Source organism: Bos indicus, chromosome 10, assembly GCF_029378745.1.
Source record: "Bos indicus isolate NIAB-ARS_2022 breed Sahiwal x Tharparkar chromosome 10, NIAB-ARS_B.indTharparkar_mat_pri_1.0, whole genome shotgun sequence".
In the NCBI taxonomy this organism is placed as follows: Eukaryota; Metazoa; Chordata; class Mammalia; order Artiodactyla; family Bovidae; genus Bos; species Bos indicus.
In genome coordinates, this window is record NC_091769.1 from 33873907 (window position 1) to 33896250 (window position 22344).

Here is a 22344-nt window from a genome sequence, read left to right on the forward strand (position 1 = left end):
AGAAAAGGAAAGATATAAGCATCTGAATGCAGAGTTCCAAAGAATAGCAAGAAGAGATAAGAAAGCCTTCCTTAGCGATCAATGCAAAGAAATAGAGGAAAACAACAGAATGGGAAAGACTAGAGATCTCGTCAAGAAAATTAGAGATACCAAGGGAACATTTCATGCAAAGATGGGCTCCATAAAGGACAGAAATGGTATGGACCTAACAGAAGCAGAAGATATTAAGAAGAGGTGGCAAGAATACACAGAAGAACTGTGCAAAAAAGATCTTCACGACCCAGATAATCACGATGGTGTAATCACTCATCTAGAGCCAGACATCCTGGAATTCAATGAAGTCAAGTGGGCCTTAGAAAGCATCACTACAAACAAAGCTAGTGGAGGTGATGGAATTCCAGTTGAGCTATATCAAATCCTGAAAGATGATGCTGTGAAAGTGCTGCACTCAATATGCCAGCTAATTTGGAAAACTCAGCAGTAGCCACAGGACTGGAAAAGGTCAGTTTTCATCCCAATCCCAAAGAAAGGCAATGCCAAAGAATGCTCAAACTACCGCACAATTGCACTCATCTCACATACTAGTAAAGTAATGCTCAAAATTCTCCAAGCCAGGCTTCAGCAATATGTGAACCGTGAACTTCCTGATGTTCAAGCTGGTTTTAGAAAAGGCAAAGGAACCAGAGATCAAATTGCCAACATCTGCTGGATCATGGAAAAAGCAAGAGAGTTCCAAATAAACATCTATTTCTGCTTTATTGACTATGCCAAAGCCTTTGACTGTGTGGATCACAATAAACTGTGGAAAATTCTGAAAGAGATGGGAATACCAGACCACCTGACCTGCTTCTTGAGAAATCTGTATGCCGGTCAGGAAGCAACAGTTAGAACTAGACATGGAACAACAGACTGGTTCCAAATAGGAAAAGGAGTATGTCAAGGCTGTATATTATCACCCTGCTTATTTAACTTCTATGCAGAGTACATCATGAGAAACGCTGGGCTGGGAGAAGCACAAGCTGGAATCAAGATTGCCGGGAGAAATATCAATAACCTCAACTATGCAGATGACACCACCCTTATGGCAGAAAGTGAAGAAGAACTAAAAAGCCTCTTGATGAAAGTGAAAGAGGAGAGTGAAAAAGTTGGCTTAAAGCTCAGCATTCAGAAAACGAAGATCATGGCATCTGGTCCCATCACTTCATTGGAAATAGATGCGGAAACAGTGGAAACAGTGTCAGACTTTATTTTTGGGGGCTCCAAAATCACTGCAGATGATGACTGCAGCCATGAAATTAAGAGACGCTTACTCCTTGGAAGGAAAGTTATGACCAACTTAGATAGCATATTCAAAAGCAGAGACATTACTTTGCCAACAAAGGTCCATCTAGTCAAGGCTATGGTTTTTCCTGTGGTCATGTATCGATGTGAGAGTTGGACTGTGAAGAAGGCTGAATGCCGAAGAATTGATGCTTTTGAACTGTGGTGTTGGAGAAGACTCTTGAGAGTCCCTTGGACTGCAAGGAGATCCAACCAGTCCATTCTGAAGGAGATCAGCCCTGGGAATACTTTGGAAGGAATGATGCTAAAGCGGAAACTCCAGTACTTTGGCCACCTCATGCGAAGAGTAAACTCATTGGAAGAGACTCTGACACTGGGAGGGATTGAGGGCAGGAGGAGAAGGGGACGACAGAGGATGAGATGACTGGTTGGTATCACTGACTCGATGGACCTGAGTCTGAATGAACTCCCGGAGTTGGTGATGGACAGGGAGGCCTGGCGTGCTGCGATTCATGGGGTCACAAAGAGTCGGACACAACTGAGCGACTGAACTGAACTGAAACGACCTTAATTTTCACATGAATATTGGGGTACATATATCTTTTTGAGTTAGTGTTTTTGTTTCTTTCAGATATTTACTCAGAAGTGGAATTGTTGGATCATATGGTAGCTCTATTTTTAGTTATTTGAGAAACCTTCATACTCTTTTCCACAGTGGTTGCACCAATACATTGCCACCAGTCTCCTTCACTTTTGAAGGATAATTTTACAGGTTACAGAATTCTAGGTTGGAGGACTTTTCCACTTACCACTTAAACTATTTCACTTCACTCTTCTTGTTTACTTGGTTTCTGCAAAGAAGTCCAATGTAATTTTTTTTTTAAGTAAATTATTTTTCCTCTGGCATCTTTCAGAATTTTTTTTATCTTTCTTTTTTTGTTTATAGTTTGAAAATTATATGCTTAGATGGTTTTCTTTTCTTTTTCATTTTCTTACTTGATACTCTCTGAGCTTCTTGGATCTGTGACTTGACATCTGACATTAATTTGGGTAAATTCTTAGTCATTATTATTTCATATATTTCTTTTGTTATTTTCATTCTTTTCTTCTTCTGATCATTTTGTCTTGTGTATATGTACAAAATTACACATTTTGAAATTCTTCTACCATTCTTAAATATTGTTCTTTTTTTTCCCCACTTTTTGTTCGCTTTCCTTTCAATTTTGGAAATTGCTATATTCACATACTCAGTGGTGTTTTACCCAGCCATGTCCAGTCTACTAGGCTCATCAAAGGTATTCTTAATGCTCTTAGTGCTTTTGATCTCTAGCTTTGGGGTAGAGCTGGTGGTGGTATTCTTTATTAGGATTTCCGACTCTCCGTTTGCATTGCTCATTTGTTTTTGTATTCTATCTTGCTTTATATTTTAGAGTGCTTAGCATATTGATCGTAGTTGTTTTAAATTCTTAGCCTGCTGTTTCTAATATCCCTGTCATATCTGGTTCTGATGCTTGTTGTGACATTTCAGAATATATTTTTGTCTTTTGGTGTAATTTTTAATATTTTTTGATTGCTAGGCATCATGTGCTAGGTAAAGGAACTACTGTAAATAAGCCTTTAGTGATAGAGTGGTAATGTGTGTGAGGAAAGAAAGCATTTTATGGTTGTGATGAGGTATCAGTCTTTAAGTCTAAGGTTTTCCCTCTGGATTGTGCATTTCAATTATATATATATTGTTTCTCCCCCTTTAGGTGGATCAGGTGGTTTGAGATGATCAGGGTTGGGTATATATCCCCTCCTGACTCTGATAATATCATAGTAGGTTAGGCTCTGGTTCATTAGTGTTCCCTGAGGACAAGTCTTGTTACAAAGAGTGTTCCAGCACATTTCATAATGGTTCTTTCTCCCGTCTCCATGCTGGAAGCATGCAGGGATTTTTCTGATACTTACCGTGTAAACTTGGTTGAGCTGTTAGAGGTAAACTGACAGAAGCTTGGGAATGTCACAATTACTGCCTTCCCCCTCCCCTAGGAGTGTTTAACTCCCAGTTTTCTATCCTGAGCCTCCAGCAATTTGTCAATTACCGTTGAGATTTTTTTTTTTTCCCTACCCTGCACTGGTTTCCATGGTGATATCTACTCATGAGTCTCTGCAGTCTTAGGTGTGGGGTTTGTCCTGTCTTCGTCTCTCATGGATCTAAGAAGAGTTGTTGATGCTTTTATTATTATTCCCCCTTTTTTTTTAACTTGTAATTGCAGCAGAATGGCAACTTCAAGTTCCTTACATGCTGAAACTGAAACCAGAAGTGAAGTGTATGCTACTTTTTAAATTTCATTTTAAATGTATTGAGAAAGATCTGAGTTTAAATAACAAACAGGATGACTCATAATAATTTTTATTAAAACCATTTTGAAAAACCTTACTACTAATAGATTATGGAGTTTTGAAATACATAGTTTCATTAAAAATAAAATAAGAAATGTGTTCTTTTGTCACTAAACTAGGAATTGTTTGTATTTTAGATAATGTTCAGTCATCCAGGCCTAGACATTCAGGACAGAAGTATAGAATATGGACAGCGGCAAATGCCCAAGGAAAGTGGAGGCCTGAAGTCCCAAAATAAGGTAAGAAATCTTAGTTTTATCCTCTGATTTGGCATGTAACTAATTAACATATGAGTGAAATTTCCAGTCTTTCTAATTCTCCATGTAGTTGAATTATACTAGAGTTATTTTTTAGTGTTATAAACTTGCTTATTTTTTATATATACTTCTAAACCTCATTACTTAAATTTCCTCCAGATTTCTGGTTTGAGTCTGGGAGATTGTTACAGTGTGTTTATCACCAATAGGAATTGTTGTAACTTTCTGCATCCATCACTCCATCTTTAGTCCACACATGGATTTTTTTAGCTGCAATTCCAAATATCTGGAGAATGAAAGTTTGGAAGCCCAACCTAGATCATGGGCTTACTTATAAACTAGTCACTGTGTCTTGTCACACTAGTCACTTGTATGGGTGAAGGGAAGGGTCATTTTGATATATGCCCGAAAGATGTACTTTCCCCCCTGAAACAGCCTCCCAGAAAGGTGAGAGAGTGTAGTGTGCTTTTCAGTCATTTTTAGAGACACGTATAACCAGACTATGAATACGTACACTTTGTGTTAGTTTGCTAGGTCTGTCAAGAAAATACCACAGACAGAGTGCCTTGAACAACAAAAATATATTTGCACACAGTTCTGCAAACTGGAAGTCCAAGATCAAGGTCTTGATACATTTGGGTTCTTTCATGGCCTTTCTCCTTGGCTTGTCAATGGTCACCTTCTGATTGTGTTCCTTTTTTTCTCTTTACACACACATTTCTGGTGTCTCGTTCTTTGTGTGTCCAAATTTCCTCTTCTTATAAGGACACCAGTCAAATTGGATTAAGGCCTACCCTAAGGACCTTAGTTTAATCACTTTTTTAAAGGCTCTATTTCCAAATGCATTCACATTCTGAGATACTGGGGTTGGGGCCTCAACATATGAAATTGGAGGAAACACAGTTCAGCTCAGTTGAATTCAGCTAATGTTCTACCCTCTGGTCCCTCTTCTCACATGCAAAATATATTCACCTCATCATAACACTCTGAAAGACTTAACCCATTCTATTTTTTTTAATATAAATTTATTTATTTTAATTGAAGGCTAATTATTTTACAATATTGTATTGGTTTTGCCATGCATTGACATAAATCTGCCACGGGTGTACATGTGTTCCCCATCCTAAACCCCCCTCCCACACTTAACCCATTCTAGTACTGTCTCTAGGTCCAGTGTGTGCATACTAAGTCACTTCAGTCTTGTCCATCTCTTTGTGACTCTATGGACTATAGCCTACCAGTCTCCTCTGTCCATGGAATTCTCCAGACAAAAATAATGGAGTGGGTTGCCATGCCCTATTCTAGCGATTCTTCCAACCCAGGGATTGAACCCACATCTTATGTCTCCTGCATTGGCAGATGGGTTCTTTACCAGTAGCACCACCAAGATCTCATCTAAATACCGTCTAAGTGTGAGTGAGACTCGGTTTGATTCATCCTGAGGCAAAATTCCTCTGGGCCCTTGAGGGAAGTGGCCCTACTCCCTTGGTGATAGTGTCATTCCTGAGAATTTCCCAGGGCTTCAAGTTCAGTTCTATTTTGTTTTTAAAATTACACTTCAGTTTATCACTTTCCTCTCATATTTTACTATAAACGGCAAGGAGGAACCAGGCCTGTATCCTTAGCACTTTTCTTAGAAATTTCTGCTAAATATCCAAGTCCATCACTCACAAATTCTGCCTTCCGCTAGAATACAATTCACCTGCATTCTTTGCCACTTTATAACAAGGGTCGTCTCTCCACCAGCGTCCAACCGTGTATTTATTTCTTGTTTCCATCCAGGACCCTCACCAGAAATGCCTTTAACGTTTGTGTTTCTACCAGGCCTCTCTTCACGATTACCTAGACTTTTTATAACACACACCTCAAAACTCGTTCAGCCTCTATCCATTATCCAGTTCCAAAGGCATTGCCACACTTTTGTAAGCACAGCATCCCACTCCTTGCTACTGAAATCTGTATGAGTCAGGGTGCTCCAGAGAAATAGAACCAACAATATGTATATATAAAGAAAAAGACATTTACTTTAAGGAATGGCTTATGTGATGTTGTTAAGTCTCTAAGTCATGTCCGACTCCTTGGCAGTCCCATGGACTGTAGCCCACCAGGCCCTTCTGTCCATGGGATTTCCCGGGCAAAAATACTGGAGTGGGTTGCCATTTCCTTCTCTAGGGGATCTTCCCAACCCATGGCTGAAACCCACTTCTCTTGCTTGGCAGGTGGGTTCTTTCCCACTGAGCCACCTGGGAAGCCCTCTGGGAGGCCCTACTCATATGATGGCATAGGTACATACATACTCAAAATCTTCAGAGTAGGCTGTCATGCTTAAAACCCGAGCAAGAGCTGTAGTCTGTATCCAAAGGCAGTCTGCTGGCAGAATTCTTTCCTGCTCTTTCTTGGTCAGTCTTTGTATTATTAAAGCCTTGAACTGATTGGATGAGGGCCACCTATGTCATGGAAGATAATCTGTTATGCTTATATAGTCCACCCTTTGAAATATCTCTTCCAAGAAACATCTTCACTTAAACTTGCAAACTAATTGACCAAGTATCTGGGCACTGTGGCCCAGGCAAGTTTAGGCAATATAATTAATCTTAACTGTTATTATTGCAATTTTCATCTCTTTCATTTTTAGGTCCCTTTGAAATCAATTCGACATGTCAGCTTTCAAGATGAGGATGAGATTGTCAGAATAAACCCTCGCGATATCTTAATACGTCGCTATGCAGACTATAGACATCCTGACATGTGGAAAAATGACCTGGAGAGAGATGATACTGACTCCAGTGTTCAGTTTTCTAAACCAGACAGTAAAAAATCAGACTATCTGTACTCTTGTGGGGATGAAACTAAGTTAAGTTCGCTCAAAGACTCTGTGGTATTTAAGACACAGCCTTCCTCATTAAAATTTAAGAAGTCAAAACGAAGAAAAGAAGATGGTGAACGTTCTCGCTGCGTATACTGCCAGGAAAGGTTTAATCATGAAGAAAATGGCAGGGGAAAATGTCAAGATGCTCCAGACCCTATTAAGAGATGCATATATCAAGTTAGTTGCATGCTCTGTGCAGAGAGCATGTTGTATCATTGTATGTCAGACTCAGAGGGAGATTTCTCTGACCCCTGTTCGTGTGACACTAGCGATGACAAGTTCTGCTTACGATGGTTAGCCCTAGTAGCTTTGTCTTTCATTGTTCCATGTATGTGCTGCTACGTCCCTTTGAGAATGTGCCATCGTTGTGGTGAGGCGTGTGGGTGCTGTGGTGGGAAACATAAAGCTGCTGGATGAAAGCATCCAGTGACGAAGTGAGCTTAAAATCCTTGTGTCCAGGAATTAGCTAACTTGGATTTGTGGAAGCTTTTGGCAAGCATTATGCAGTCTTGCCTGGTATCCTTGGGGCCACACGTGGAGGAAGCAGAACTTATCGATTCTTGGCATTTCAACAAATGCTCGCCATGCCCTTTTCCCTGGAGTGCATGGCATGTTTTGTTAACAGGTTGTCAAGAATATTTGCAAAAGGAAACCATTTCTGGTTATTGGCAATATAAAGTGAACATAAAATATGATCCAACTAAAAGGGATTAAATTTTTTTGGCATTTTTGTATATTTATGCATTAGGTGATGGGACCTTTAAAGGTTTAAATTCATTAAGATATAAACTAAAAGTGCACTAGGGGACAGTTGGATTTCAATCTAAGAAAAGTTAACACTTGGGAATTGTAAGAAGTAAAACAAGTGCAACTAAATCATTTATTAGTTGTTTTTTGAAAGCAGTTTTATGTATAAATAACAAATGTTTATATTTAACTAAATAAAAGGTACGAATTATTACATATAAAGCTTTTCTTCCCCTTCCTAGTTCTGAAGTAGATGTACATATATCTACTGTCACATTCCATTATATTTTGAATATTTTACTCATCTAGTTAATAACGTTTTTATTCTATGTGAATGATTTTATATTTTCATCGTCATTTCCCTTTGGCTACAGTTTATATTGAGTTATATCTGTACATTCTGGTAATCTAAAATCCTTATAAAATATTCTAATAGCCTTGAGTGACCAACTTTTTTTTTTTTAAGCACAGATGTAATTGTCTAATGTTATGATGGGAACATAACACTTATTTTTATATAAAAAGAGACTGAGTAAACATTATAGAAAAAGTGAGGTTTTGGGTTGTTTTGTTTTGTTTGTGGTATTCAACCAGCAAGTTGTTTTCTTTCAGAACTTCCTCCTTTCAAAGAACTATATTGCATTTACAAATGTTTTACAAGGTGAAAAGTGCAACTGGATAGAGTCAAACAGTTTCCTCCTGAGATTTCCACTACCATTCTCCTAATCCAGAGTATGTTCAGCTGTGTTAATAATATTTTAGCTCAATCCTCAGTGCTTATTGTCACATAACAATGATAACTTTTCTCATTTTATTTAAACTGACCAGAAGCAAAATTATGCTAAAGAGTGTGCTAAACTACCCCAGAAAAATATTCAATCCAACATCCTGAATGAAATATCTCATATGTTTAGATTTATTTTCTCTTGCAGAGCATAGTCCTACTGGATGTTTTATTTGCAAAGTAGTTGCATAAATGTCCGGCAAGCTGTTTGGAGTACTTTGGGGTCAAATTGTCTTTTTTTTTTAAGTGTTACATTGAAACTCTAACCAAGTAAGGGGTTCCTAAAGAACATTCCCTTAAAGGGATAAAGTTGAGAAGTGTGCCTTTTTTTCAATGGCTTGAAGTTTCAGAAATGATCAAAATTAAAATCACACTACTGTTTGAAGCTCATTTTCTATGCAGGTTTTAAAATGTCATTTACATAATCATTCTTTTTACATATCACACTTAAAAGCTTGTGTTAGCTTTCTTCTTTTGCCCCAGATCAAACTGAACAATGTACATAACACTGTCTGTCTGTAAAATACTTTTTTTTAAGAAAGCATTTATATTTATATGACAGCTTGAACTGACAACATTGTGTATATAGATCATCTTGAAGTATTATTTCACATTGAAAAGAAGAAAAATATATTGATAACTATAGATGTTATGAAGAAGAGGTTATTTCTAGTTTTGTACTAAAAATCAATTGGTTGAACTAAGTCCAAAACACGACACCGTAGCAGCAGTTTTAAGTCTTATTTTTACTGTTTATATATTTGGATGCTGCTACGCCAGATGATCTTCATCCCTGAAGTTTTCAACTAAACTTGGTTTCCTAGAATAGACTGTTAACTTTCAAAATTACTTTTTATTGATAAAATGGAAATACTGGTTTTCCTTGTGACTGAATTTTCATATTTGTAAGTGCTGAGTTTATAATTCAGGTTTGAGCAGGTGTGAATAACTGAAGAAAATAACTTGCTGGCTATATAGGAAAATGCTGTGGAAATGAACTGTGTATATACTTCTGGGAAGAACAAATTTAATCATTTCTTCTGTTGAGCACTAATCAGTATAGTGCAACTCCTGGTTCTGTACTGTATTTTATATGCAACATATATGCTTTAATATTTTAATGTTTGTGCATTAATATTTTCAATTTGTTTAACCACTTTGCTGCTAAGATCTTTCCGTCCCATCCCCAATTTTTCCTTTACAATTTTTAAACAAGTTTCTTCATTAAAAACTATGGTGATGAAATGGTTTTTATTTTACCTTGAATTTTTATAGTTTAACACACCAAGGTTCCAAATCAGTCTAGAAGGCTAACTCATAATGTTACCTGAATCCCTTATGTGGAAATTTTCTCTTGAGTAAATTAGAATTATTATGTGAAAACAAATGAATAGGTTAAATTTCTCATTCTTAAACGTATAGATACGTTTGGGAGCATTTTCTCAGTCTGCATACAGATTTGACACTGCCAATTGGCTTGTCCTCTAAAATCGTTCTTTTCAGTTTTAATCTGATCGTATAAGCAAATGGCTGAGCAAAACTGTTTAAGTAATAGTAAATACTGAAAGTGAAAACAAGAAGATTTTGATCTGATGGCTTGTTCAGAATTAATAATTCTTAAATGATTTTCCTCTGACTTGACAGGGGAATCACTTGATTTCTGAAGAAATACGAGGTATGTAACTTCAGCACCACCTACTGGATGATTTATAGACCATATGTGAGGTGGCAGTTGGGATCCGACAGGGTTCATCAGTACTGCCAGTAAAGGGCTATTTAAGGGGCGGCCACCTCCAAATGGAGAAAGCAGGAACAAGAAATATCTCAAAAGAACTGTAAAACCAGTCTTTTCCCTAATGTGTCTTACTGGTCCTGAAAGATTTTAAGCACTTTTTCCCTTACGTATCCTGTTTTAAATATTTATCAATATTTGGAACTGGCAATCAAACTTAATGGATGTGCCGAAGCATTTATAGAACCAATTCTTTTAACTTGTAAAAGCCATTGCTAAAATGGTATTCTTTTCCTCCCATTACCAGTCAGGGAGAACTTTTTAGAAAAAATAAACATCACTGTATTTCATCATGACAACTTCAGAGAGTGTGTGTGTCTCTGGGATGATATTGGGCAAGGGTTAGAATTTAAAGGGGAAAACTTAAAACTACCTATTTTCATTGGTTATTCAGCAGTGCCTAAAATGAACTTTTGAAGTAATACAAATGCGCTTTCAATTCATGTGTATAGTGCCATCTGATATCTTGGGTAAGTCTTGCTTTTTCTTTTTCTCTCCCCAGCCCCTCTTAAGTGATCACCACAGAGATGATTCTTATTATTTATATGTCTCCAAAATGCAGGAAACATGTACTTCCCTCCACATTCAGAGAAGCTTAAGGATGTTTGTTTTATGGAAATTCACTTTAGGTTTTGTGATACACTTTGGAATATATGTTTTAAGATTGGGTTTTTTATTTTAGCCCAAAGAGACATTAAATAAATATAACATTTTACTACATAAAAATTTGAAAGCTTGTTACCTGGAAAACATAAATTCTTAACTAAATATTCTCATTCTTGATTTCCAGGATCACATATCTAAGTATATGGGGAAGCACTAGAAACTTGCATCATTGTTGCACCAAAAAAAAAGAGATTGGTCTATACTCCGCAATAATAGCACCATAAGGTGTTTTTCAGTGAGTCAAAACATCTAAAAAGAAATCACAACCTGAGATAATTTATATAAGCCAAAAAATTTTTTTTCTTTTTAAGGGCTTTTAAGGTATTAAGGTACTGTTTGCCTAGCAGCCAGGTGGTTATAAAACTTTCATATGCTTTGATACACTGATGTTAGCCGTTGTTCCTGAAAGCTCCTTAAATTGCATAAGTTGCTAGTTTTGAGATTTTTCAATAATAATCTAGTTGAAAAGCCTTTGTATTAAAATACACATAGATTTTTGTGAACATTGCCAGTATGTAGTGTCATTTGCTTTCTATTTTTGACCTCAAAAGTGCCTCACTTGTATATTATTTCCATTGAAAGCTTGACTGCATTCTTTCTAATAAGCAATGAAAAATTGTTTAACTCATGCCATAATGTATCTCCTTAGATATAGTTGACTAGCTTGCCAGTTTTGGATATATAATGTAAATATGCATATATAAGTTTGTAACTGTTTTTGTTACATCATACCCATGTAATTGGACATATCAGATGATATCATAAGAATTTGTTTTAATTACCTGATTAAACCTATCATGAAATATAAAAGGACTTTTTCTTACTCTTCTAGAGGTTAACAAACTATGAGATAGTAATTCTTACAGGAGAAAGCACTAATAGAAATGGAAGTTTTTGATCATAATTTTAAGGTGTGTTTTAACTGAAAGTTCATGTGTAGTTCATTTTAATGACTTACTTATTCACTCATGATTATCTCCAGATTTATTTTGTAGTTTGTTACCTGATACATTATTTGATTTTGGAGCATGTTACAACTAAATCTGGATTAACTTCATTAAATGATACGTGGGAAATTTTTAACCCACAACTATTACTCTTTTACACACACACACACAGACATATATATATCATAATACCAGCATTTCACTTAACCTAGTACTATAAGCAAGAATAAATGAAAAATTATTAGTACAATGTTCAAAAAATCATAGTATTTAAACACCAGAATAACTTTTGAATTGCTTTATTACATTTATATATATTTGAAAGATCAAGAATTAACTTTATACCTCTATCATGAATTATGAAATACAGTCTCATGTGTTTATTTAAAGGTTTTCAGATTTACTTTATATTCTTCACATCAAGTTAATACCCACAAGTAAGTAGAATAGTTTTACACAAGAGGAATTGAAACTAGGGTTTCTGCTCGACTGTCAATACAGTGTCAGGCACACAGTGGTCCTTAAAGAAAAATCAGCATTAATAATATGAAAGCAGGAGTCAACTCAAAATTTAACTACTCTTAAGATTTGCAGTTTTAGAGGGATCCTTAAAATAATGAGAAAATATATTCATAATAAAAGTCTAACAAAATCATAGTTGAAATGGTGTTTTCTTTTGTCTAGCAATCTTAATTTTTGCTACATAATGTTTTTAATTGATTACTTTTAGTTCTCAAATAACCCTGTAATGTAAGTATTATCCTCATTTTACTAAAGAGATTTAAGCTTCAAGAGGTTAAAAATGTACACAAGATCAAATTAGAGGTACCAGGTTTGAACTGTCGTATTCCGAATTCCATGCTTTTAGTCACAGTGCAGCTTCTAGTTTTGTTAAAGAGTCACAGATGCACTTAATAGAATAATCATTGTTCTGTTAAAAAGAAATTATATTTAAGCTAAACAATGTTGATTATTTGCCTTAAAAGACAAAACCTGTCTTTAAACCAGAGTTGCATTTAGTATCAGGGCTGCTGTTTACATGTGATGATGAGGTATGTCCAGTCTTCCTCAAACTTAATTCTAACCTGTAAATAATACAATAACCAAGCAGCTGCATACACTTTGGAATGAAAGTAAGATAGGAAGAATTCCATTTCCTATACCAGAAATAATGTCTTCAACTTCTCCAAATCAATGAAGGGAAGATTCATGGAGAAGAAATTTCAATAGGATATTATAATTCTTTTTGAAATTCTTACCCAGAATGACCAGCAAGCTTACATGTTTGTCTTTCATCAGAGGAATCCATGGTGTTGCACTCTCAAATTTTAAGAGAAAACAAAGTTGTATGAATGTATAAGCTTCCAGCTGGTTAACAATTCTTACTCAAGTTCTTGTTAAGTTATCAAAGTAAAACATACAGATAGCCTGAAACCCCAAAGTTCTTAGAAAGAAATAGGGGTTCAAATCAAATTATTTAAGATTACTGAAAAAACTGAGTTCACTGCCATTTTAGGACTGGAAGACCCCTAGAAATTAATACAATACTCTTATTTTACAAATGTAGGAACAGGTCCAAAGAGGTTACAATGTTAGTACAAGGTCATCAAATTCTGTAGTAACACGGCCTGCACTAAACGTAGCATCGAACTTCCTACTGTGTGTCTCTTGCAAGCACCATAAATTCAGTAAGCCCAAAACTTACTTACCCCATTCCTTAAACCATTTTTCTCTCTTCTGCCTTACTGGATGGTGATACCACTGTACATCCAGGAATCTAAGCCCGCAACCTGGTCATTGTCTTTAGTCTGTCATTTTCCTTTCTGTTTGACCATCGTCTCAGTTTTCTGCAGCTCCATGTCCTAAGGGCCCTTCAGATCTGCTCACGTGTCTATCCTTCCTGCCACTGTCCTAGTAGAAGTCACTTCACACTGCTGATGCTGCGGCTTGGTCATTGAATCACTTGAACATCTTTGTTTTTAACAAAAGATTGACTATAGTGTAAGTATGATTAGAAGGTGAAAGTAGACTGCAACAAAATGGTGATAAATTGAGGTCTTCTGATTGAGATATCCCCAAATTTAGACAGTGGTTTGTGTAGGATTGAGGAGTCAAATGATAGTGACTTGAAAGAATACTTCAGCACCTGGAACCAACTGGGGAACTAAGAGCAACTTGATCAAGTGCAAACAAATGATAAACTTCAAACTGTATATTCCCCTTTCCTTAACACCCATTCCTTTTTTTCAGTAATACATGCTTGTTTCTTGTGATGGTTGTTTTCTGAGAGCCTTGGTGAAAGAAAAGTCTGTTACTGGAAACCTTTGGAATCTTATTGTTGATAATATTAAAAGTAAATCAGTAGCTTCATAATCAGGTGAGCCCATATTCTAAAAGTTTTCTTTACTTTTTACAACTCATTTTTACCCTAAAGCAACATCAAAAATAGCCTTCGTGGTACAGATTCTTTTTCTTTTGAATGTTTCATCTCCAGACCAGGCCAGTTGTTTTAAGGATGTTGGGGAGGTGCCGTTTCATGTAGAGTAGTCAGAGGCTATGTAAATTTTAAGTAGGAAAAGAATTATCTAGGTTGAAGGAAGAGCAAATGTAAAGGGTCTGAAGAGAAAGGAGTTTGGCTTATTGAAAGAACAGCAGGCTAGTTGGACTAGAGGTGGCAGAATGAGGAAACTCATGAAAAGAGGTAAAGTCACAGAGTACTAGGCACCTGATCTTGGACCTTGGAAAGCATGGGAAAGAGTTCAGATTTTATTCTGAGAGTGATAAAAGTCCACTGAAAGTTTTTGAACAGGGACATTTCATGATCTGGCTGCTATGTGGCCTTTTTTATTTTTTAAATGATTAATAAGTTTTTATTGCTTTATATCTACTATTCCTCTCTCTCCAACTGAGAGTATTTTATTGTAATTAGCCCATTTTTGCTTCAGCATTGTATACTGGATGTGTTGGATAGAGGGGCAGATCAACTGACTCATATCTGTGGAGAAGAAATATGTCTCAAAGAAGAGAAATACAGGAGATCCAGGACATTAAGCTGGATGCATCACTAGTAAGGTTGCCTCACTTGGAAATGGATTGATTGTATTCTTGGTGTAGTTAGAAAGGATAAAAGGAATAACTGATGACCTGAAATATGTGCTTTTCTACATTTTCAAGCTTCCCCTGGGGGTAGGTTAGGCCATAAGACGAATTCTAGCCAGATGATTTGAGGGGTCGTGGTGTGTTTCATATTTGGGGAAGGCATTTAAGAACCAGTGTGCCTCCTATGTCTCTTGCTCTGCTGAGGATTTCTTGGAAGTCCGTGGAAAGCTGGTGTAACAGTGGAGGAAGACCACCTGAACTTCTTCAGACCTGACTTGAGTAAGAAATAAACCTTTATGTTAAGGTGCTTTCAGATCAGATCAGATCAGTCGCTCCGTCATGTCCGACTCTGCGACCCCATAAATCGCAGCACGCCAGGCCTCCCTGTCCATCACCAGCTCCTGGAGTTCACTCAAACTCACGTCCATCGAGTCGGTGATGCCATCCAGCCATCTCATCCTCTGTCGTCCCCTTCTCCTCCTGCCCCCAATCCCTCCCAGCATCAGAGTCTTTTCCAATGAGTCAACTCTTCGCATGAGGTGGCCAAAGTACTGGAGTTTCAGCTTTAGCATCATTCCTTCCAAAGAACACCCAGGGCTGATCTCCTTCAGAATGGACTGGTTGGATCTCCTTGCAGTCCAAGGGACTCTCAAGAGTCTTCTCCAACACCACAGTTCAAAAGCATCAATTCTTCGGCACTCAGCCTTCTTCACAGTCCAACTCTCACATCCATACATGACCACAGGAAAAACCATAGCCTTGACTAGACGAACCTTTGTTGGCAAAGTAAGGTCTCTGCTTTTGAATATGCTACCCAGGTTGGTCATAACTTTCCTTCCAAGGAGTAAGCGTCTCTTAATTTCATGGCTGCAGTCACCATCTGCAGTGATTTTGGAGCCCAGGAAAATAAAGGCTGACACTGTTTCCACTGTTTCCCCATCTATTTCCCATGAAGTGATGGGACCAGATGCCATGATCTTAGTTTTCTGAATGTTGAGCTTTAAGCCAACTTTTTCACTCTCCACTTTCACTTTCATCAAGAGGCTTTTGAGTTCCTCTTCACTTTGTGCCATAAGGGTGGTATCATCTGCATATCTGAGGTTATTGATATTTCTCCCAGCAATCTTGATTCCAGCTTGTGTTTCTTCCAGCCCAGCGTTTCTCATGAGGTACTCTGCATATAAGTTAAATAAACAGGGTGATGATATACAGCCTTGATGAACTCCTTTTCCTATTTGGAACCAGTCTGTTGTTCCATGTCTAGTTCTAACTGTTGCTTCCTGACCTGCATACAGATTTCTCAAGAGGCAGATCAGGTGGTCTGGTATTCCCATCTCTTTCAGAATTTTCCACAGTTTATTGTGATCCACACAGTCAAAGGCCTTAAGGTGCTTTGGGGGCTTTATTTATCTTGTTTTCTTTCAGCAACATATTTTAACATGATCTAAGGTGTAATCATTTTCCTGAATCATTTTAGAGCGTTGATTCAATTTTGGCCAGTGAAAGCAATTAGAAAGTGAATCACTGTTTGTACAATTTGTGTTAGTAGACCATTAATCTGTTCCCATCGTCACTAAATAAATCCTAAACTTTAAAGAGTATCTGTCTAAAGAAGCAAAACTTTGTTGACTGTCTTAGGTTGTTTATGTGACTTTGTCTAACACTGAGTACAGGAAAGAGTCATGCAGGATATAAAGCTGAAGATTTTTAAGTTTGCTGCCATATCCCCAGTGGCAATCCCTGGGGATGAATGAAATATGATCAGACTTTATCTTATGAAGTCTCATATGTCATGTCAAAAAGTTGAAACTTTATCCTAATGATTATAAAAATCCATGAATGCAAGGGGGATGTGATGATCAGATTTACATTGTTGAGCAGTTATTTTATTAAATTAACCAATATTAAGGAGACCCTAGGATGAGCAAGACAGACAACTGCTTTCAGGGAGCTTTTATTCTAGTTCAGGGAGAGGATATTCAATAAACAACTAAATCACAGAGTTGCAAGTTACATCCCTGGGTGGTCAATGACATCTCAAGATAGCTTTTGAGATGAAATCCAAGTGTCACTAGGCAACCAGTCATGTGAAAATTAGAGAAAAGTACATTTCAGGAAGAGGGAACAGTCTTCTGGTAGAGACTTTTGGTGTTCATATCTGACTTGTTTCTTCTTGGCACACAGGAGGACACTCTTCCCCACCATCTTGCAGGTGGGTGGGGTTATGGACAAGTTCTGGAAAATGGAGTGTGAGAGGAAGTGATATAAATAATTTTCAGACTGATGGAAGACCCTCTAGCACCCTCTTCCTCTACCATAGCAGTCATAGATAAAGCTGCATATTGAGATGATAGAACTCTTGAGACTGAGGCAGTCTGAATTACTGAGTCTTTTCATGGACGAGTTAATTCATGGACAAAAATTACCTAGCCCTTCTGGATACTTTGTATGACTTGGGGATTGTGTCTCACAGTGGCATAATCTATCCCCATCCTGTCTAATGCAGGCCCTGAGCTGGGAACAAGCTTTACTGGGGTTACAGGAAGAGCTAGAGGAACAGAACAGGAGTACAGTGAGCATGGGGAGAACATCAGAAGCCTGATTACATAAGGTTTGCGAAACCAAGGTAAGGAGATTTTACTTTATACTAAATATGAGAGGAAATAATTGAAGGGTTACAATTCTAAAGATTACAAATCTAAAGATTATGCTGAGAACTACACGGGGAACTGACTGGGGAGGAGGAAGGCAAAACAGAAAGGAGGAAAGCCAGTTGGAGACTGTCAGTCTTTGTGAGCTATTCTTGTTTGGATCAGGGTGGTGGTAGTGAGGATGAAAAGAAGTGGACAGACTTTACATATGTTTTGCAGGAGACCAAAAGGACTTCCTAGTGGGTTAAACAGTGGGTGGGAGAAGGGAATCAGTAAAAGAGAGTAATTTGGGAGCTTAAATCTGGAGAGGTGTTAATGTAGACAAGCCTGGGAAAAGGGCAAGTCTTGGAGGGCTGGGGAAGCTGTATCACATTTGCAGTGACTGTTAGACCTCCAAGTAGGGAAGTTGACTAGGGACTTAAATATATGAATATAGTTTTAAGGAGCAATTAGAGATGTAAAATTTGTGTAGAAATTATTTTGCCTTGACATTGTGGGGCTCATAGTAAATAAGCTTCATCTAATGAACACGTTATACCCCAGAGTTGCAGGACATAATTTGTTTTCAAACATGTTTAGAAAATTTCTAAAAGTTGACTATACATTGGGCCAGAAAACAATTTTGGTCTAAGACAGATAGAGCTCTGATTTCAATGAAGTTAGGAAACAAAAAGATAATTAGAAAAAAAAAATACATATATACAGAACATTAGAATCATGTTTCTAAATAGCATGTGGTTCAAAGTGGCTTAAAATAAAAATTTGAGATTCTTTAGACCAGGACAAAAATAAAAATAACAAATATAGAAGCATGAAAGATGCAGCTAAAGTAGGATTTGGAGAGAAATTTATAGGTTTAAATTCTAGTATTAGAAAAGAAGAAAGTCCTATGAACTACTAAAAAGCCAATATGTAAAGTTAGAAAAGTAATGGTATAATAAGGATGGAGAACATTTATAAAGGAAGAAAATAAGAGTTGACCTGAGATAAATAGACTGACAGGTATTTCTCCAGGAAAAATGAGTTTATTTGGAATCACCTGAGAATTGCATTTCAGGGTCTGAAACCATGGTGGGCAACATGCATGTCTACCTGGCAAGGGAAGGAGAATAATTTTATAGAAAGGAAAATGATGTTGGGAGGGCTGACGTCCATGGCTTTTCACTGGGCTGAGTCTTTGCCAGGAGAGACAAGGGGTCATTCCTGTTGGTCTCTGCCAGCACCGTAGAGCATGAGAGCTCGCCATTCTGGTCTCCTGACTCTCTATAACTAAGGTTTCTGTTTATTAAATTTTTTACAGAGTGTAAGGTTGAAATTTAATAAACTAGAAAACATGCAATATAGAAGCTCAACTAAGCCAAAAGTTGGCTTAATTGATAAACTTTCAGCAAAATTGGATCAAATAAAGGACAAATAAGCATGATTAGCATTTTATTTCCAACAAAAATATATTTCAAAAACAAAGCTGAAATAAAGACTTGTTCAAATATATGAAAGCTGAAAGAATTCATTACTACCAGACCTACACTCTAATAAATGTAAAAAAGTCAGCCAGGATGAAAATGATACCAGATGGAAATCTGAATATAAACAAAGGAATGACAAGCTCCAGTAGTAACTACATGATCAAATAAATTCTATACTCATATTTAATTTTTTATGAGAATATTGATGGTTTAACCAATAATAAAAATAATACAGCATGTGGTATATAAGAGATGTAGAAATAAAAAGTATGACAATAACCCAAAAGCCAGGAGGAGAGAAATGAATTTATAAGGTTCTTAGATTATATGTGAAATGTTATTGCTTGAAGACAGACTGGTAAATATTTATACTGCAAATTCTAAAGTAACCTCTGAAATAGCAAAACAGAGTTATGCAAAGATTTCTCCTATCCTTCAGGGCGATAGCCTTATATGGTATATGTGTTTTCTCAGTCTCTTCAGTTTATCGACTCTGAGACCTTAAGGGCTGTAGCCCATCAGGCTCCTCTGTCCATGGGATTCTTCAGGCAAGAATACTGGAGTGGGTTGCCATGTCCTCCTCCAGGGGATCAAACCTCTCATCTCCTGTGTCTAATGCATTGAAGGCGGTTTCTTTACCAACTGAGCCACTTGGGGAAGCCACAGCCTTATATTATTAGGCTGGAAACTAGTTCTCCAGACTGGGCCCCAGCACATAACCTGCAAAACAAAAACAGTCTTTAAGTTGTTTTCTTAAAGTAGCCAGCCTTTGGATCATTGGCTGTCAGCACCACAAGCAAAGGACTTTGAAACTATAGTTTCCTTAGGCAGGTCTTCTAGCTTCACTAATCAAAGTTTAAGGAAGGAAGTCAATAGAAAACTTCATGTTTGCAGTCCAGAGCAATCCTTTCAAGTATATGGAATCTTCAATGACGAAGTATAATTTCCACTGGGCAGATCTGACGTTAATTTAAATGTTGTTTACCCTTTAGCGCTACAGAGTACTCTTCATTTTGATTTGTATTTGCTAAATAAATGAATGTTTGGTTATGTGGAATCAGTAAATGAATCACAGAAAGGGGAGGGCCCCCGAAGCTCCCCCCTACAACCCCACATTCCCACCTCACCGTGGTTAGAAATCTGTCCTCACAGAGCTTGTCATGTGATTGGGCTGCTTTTGCCTTGCTTCTTCTACACTATATCATGACAACTGGCTACTTTTGCTTTTCTGAATTTTTTTAAAAATTGGAGTATAGTTGCTTTACAATATTGTGTTAATTTCTGCTATACAGCAAAGTGAATCAGCTCTGTGTATACATACATCCCCTCTTTTTTGTATTTCCTTTGCATTAGGTCACCACGGAGCACTCAGTAGAGTTCCCTGCGCTGTACTGTCAGTTCTCGTTAGTTACGTGTTTTCTACATAGTCGTGTACATATGTCAATCCCAGTCTCCCAGGCCGTCCCACCTGTTTCCCCCCTTGGCAGCCATACATTTGTTTTGTTCTCTATGTCTGTGTCTCTCTCTCTGCTTTACAAATAAGTTCACCTGTACCATTTTTCCAGATTCCACATATATGTTAATATACGATATTCATTTTTCTCTTTCTGACTTACTTAACTCTGCATGACAGTCTCTAGATCAGATCCATCCACATCTCTGCATATGGCACAGTTTTGTCCCTTTTTGTGGCTGAGTAGTATTCCATTGTGTTTATGTACCACATAGCTATTCCTCTGCTGATGGACGTTTAGGTTGCTTCCATGTCCTGGCTATTGTAAGTAGTGCTGCTGTGAACATTGGGGTACATGTGTCTTTTTTAATTATAGTTTTCTCTGGACATATGCCCAGGAGGAGGATTTCTAGTTCATATGATCATTCTATTTTTAGTTTTTTAAGGAATCTCCATAATGTTCTCCATGGTGGCTATATTAATTTACATTCCCACAACAGTGTAAAGAGAGTTTTTTGGTCACTTTTAACTTGATCTCGATTCACAAAATTATCTGAACTCACTTCTAATACGTTGCTCGTAAATCTTACTGTGCATTCGGCACAGACCTTGCATGTGCCAAATCTATCATTCTCCACCTCCCACAGTAACTAAAAGATACATTCATTACTTCAATATTTACCCAGTGTTAGGGTCCCTTCTCTGAAGAAATTCTGGACAGATATTTGAAAGACTAAAGAAGTGGAGAAAATGTAGTTAGACAACTTTTAGTCTCTTTTCAAAAGGTTTCAATTTACTGCCTCCTCTAGAGAAATTTGCTTTCCTTCTCAGTCAGTAAGATGCAAATAATAATATTTTCAAATACTAACCCATATGGTTGAATATGTTGTTCTGTTTCTCTACTTGGTAAATTATTATGGTTCATAAAAATATTTTATGCCAGCTTTCTTTAAGAAAATTTTAAAAATGCAGTAATGCCACCTAATATTTAAATAGGATATGATTTCACAAATGAAGTTACTTTGTTTTTTGCGTGAATGAATGGACAGAAAGGAACAGGAAAAACATCTCCAATCTCAAGTGTTATATACCTTGTTCTCTACCCTTAACTTTGAGAATAGTGCCTGAGGGTGGAGGGTGAGGTGGGAGACAGGGCAGGGAGGTAAAGACAAGAAGACTGAAATTTAGAGTGGAGAAAAAAGAGAGGGAGTCTGGGCTCTGGTCCTCTGACCTTTCTTCATTGGCTCCTCAAATCACCCTTGAGGATGATTTGAATACTGTCGTCCCAAAGATTCCACCCTAGGACCACTTGACTTGCAACTCAGTGCACATTTCTGGGGAAATCTTGGTTTGGTGGGGCTTCCACCCTTGTGCTGCTGCTGCTGCTGCTAAGTTGCTTCAGTCGCATCCAACTCTGTGCGAGCCCATAGACGGCCTCTCAGGCTCCTCAGTCCCTGGGATTCTCCAGGCAAGAACACTGGAGTGGGTTGCCATTTCCTTCTCCAATGCATGAAAGTGAAAAGTGAAAGTGAAGTTGCTCAGTCGTGTCCAACTCTTAGCGACTGCATGAACTGCATCCTACCAGGCTCCTCCATCCATGGGATTTTCCAGGCAAGAGTACTGGAGTGGGGTGCCATGCCTTCTCCACCACCCTTGTGCAGTGACACCCAACTCTATAACTCTGGCTCAGACATTTCTCATGAGTGTAAACTTGTGTTTCCCAGTTGCCAGTGGACACACCTGTCTGACTATCTCTCCCATAGAGCAAGAGTTGGCAAGCCATAACCTGTGATCAAAGTCTGTCCTGATGCCCATTCTTACACAGCCTTCCAGCTAAAAATGCTTTTTAATTTTAAAATGATTGAATAATATTTCACAACATGTGAAAATTATGTGAGATTCAAATTTCATTATCCATAAATTAAGTGTTCTTGGAACATAGCAATG

General features: G+C 37.5%; 1 protein-coding gene across 1 annotated transcript in view; it reads left to right on the plus strand.

Moving 5' to 3' along the window:
* The window catches only part of SPRED1 (sprouty related EVH1 domain containing 1), a 121638-nt gene extending 110047 nt beyond the window's left edge, over nucleotides 1-11591 (plus strand). Inside the window, exons 6-7 of the mRNA XM_019968489.2 lie at nucleotides 3804-3905; nucleotides 6559-11591. Coding sequence (XP_019824048.1) covers nucleotides 3804-3905; nucleotides 6559-7209 — 753 coding nt within the window. The 3' untranslated portion in view covers nucleotides 7210-11591. The remainder of the gene's footprint in view (nucleotides 1-3803; nucleotides 3906-6558) is intronic.
* Nucleotides 11592-22344: the final 10753 nt, after the last annotated feature.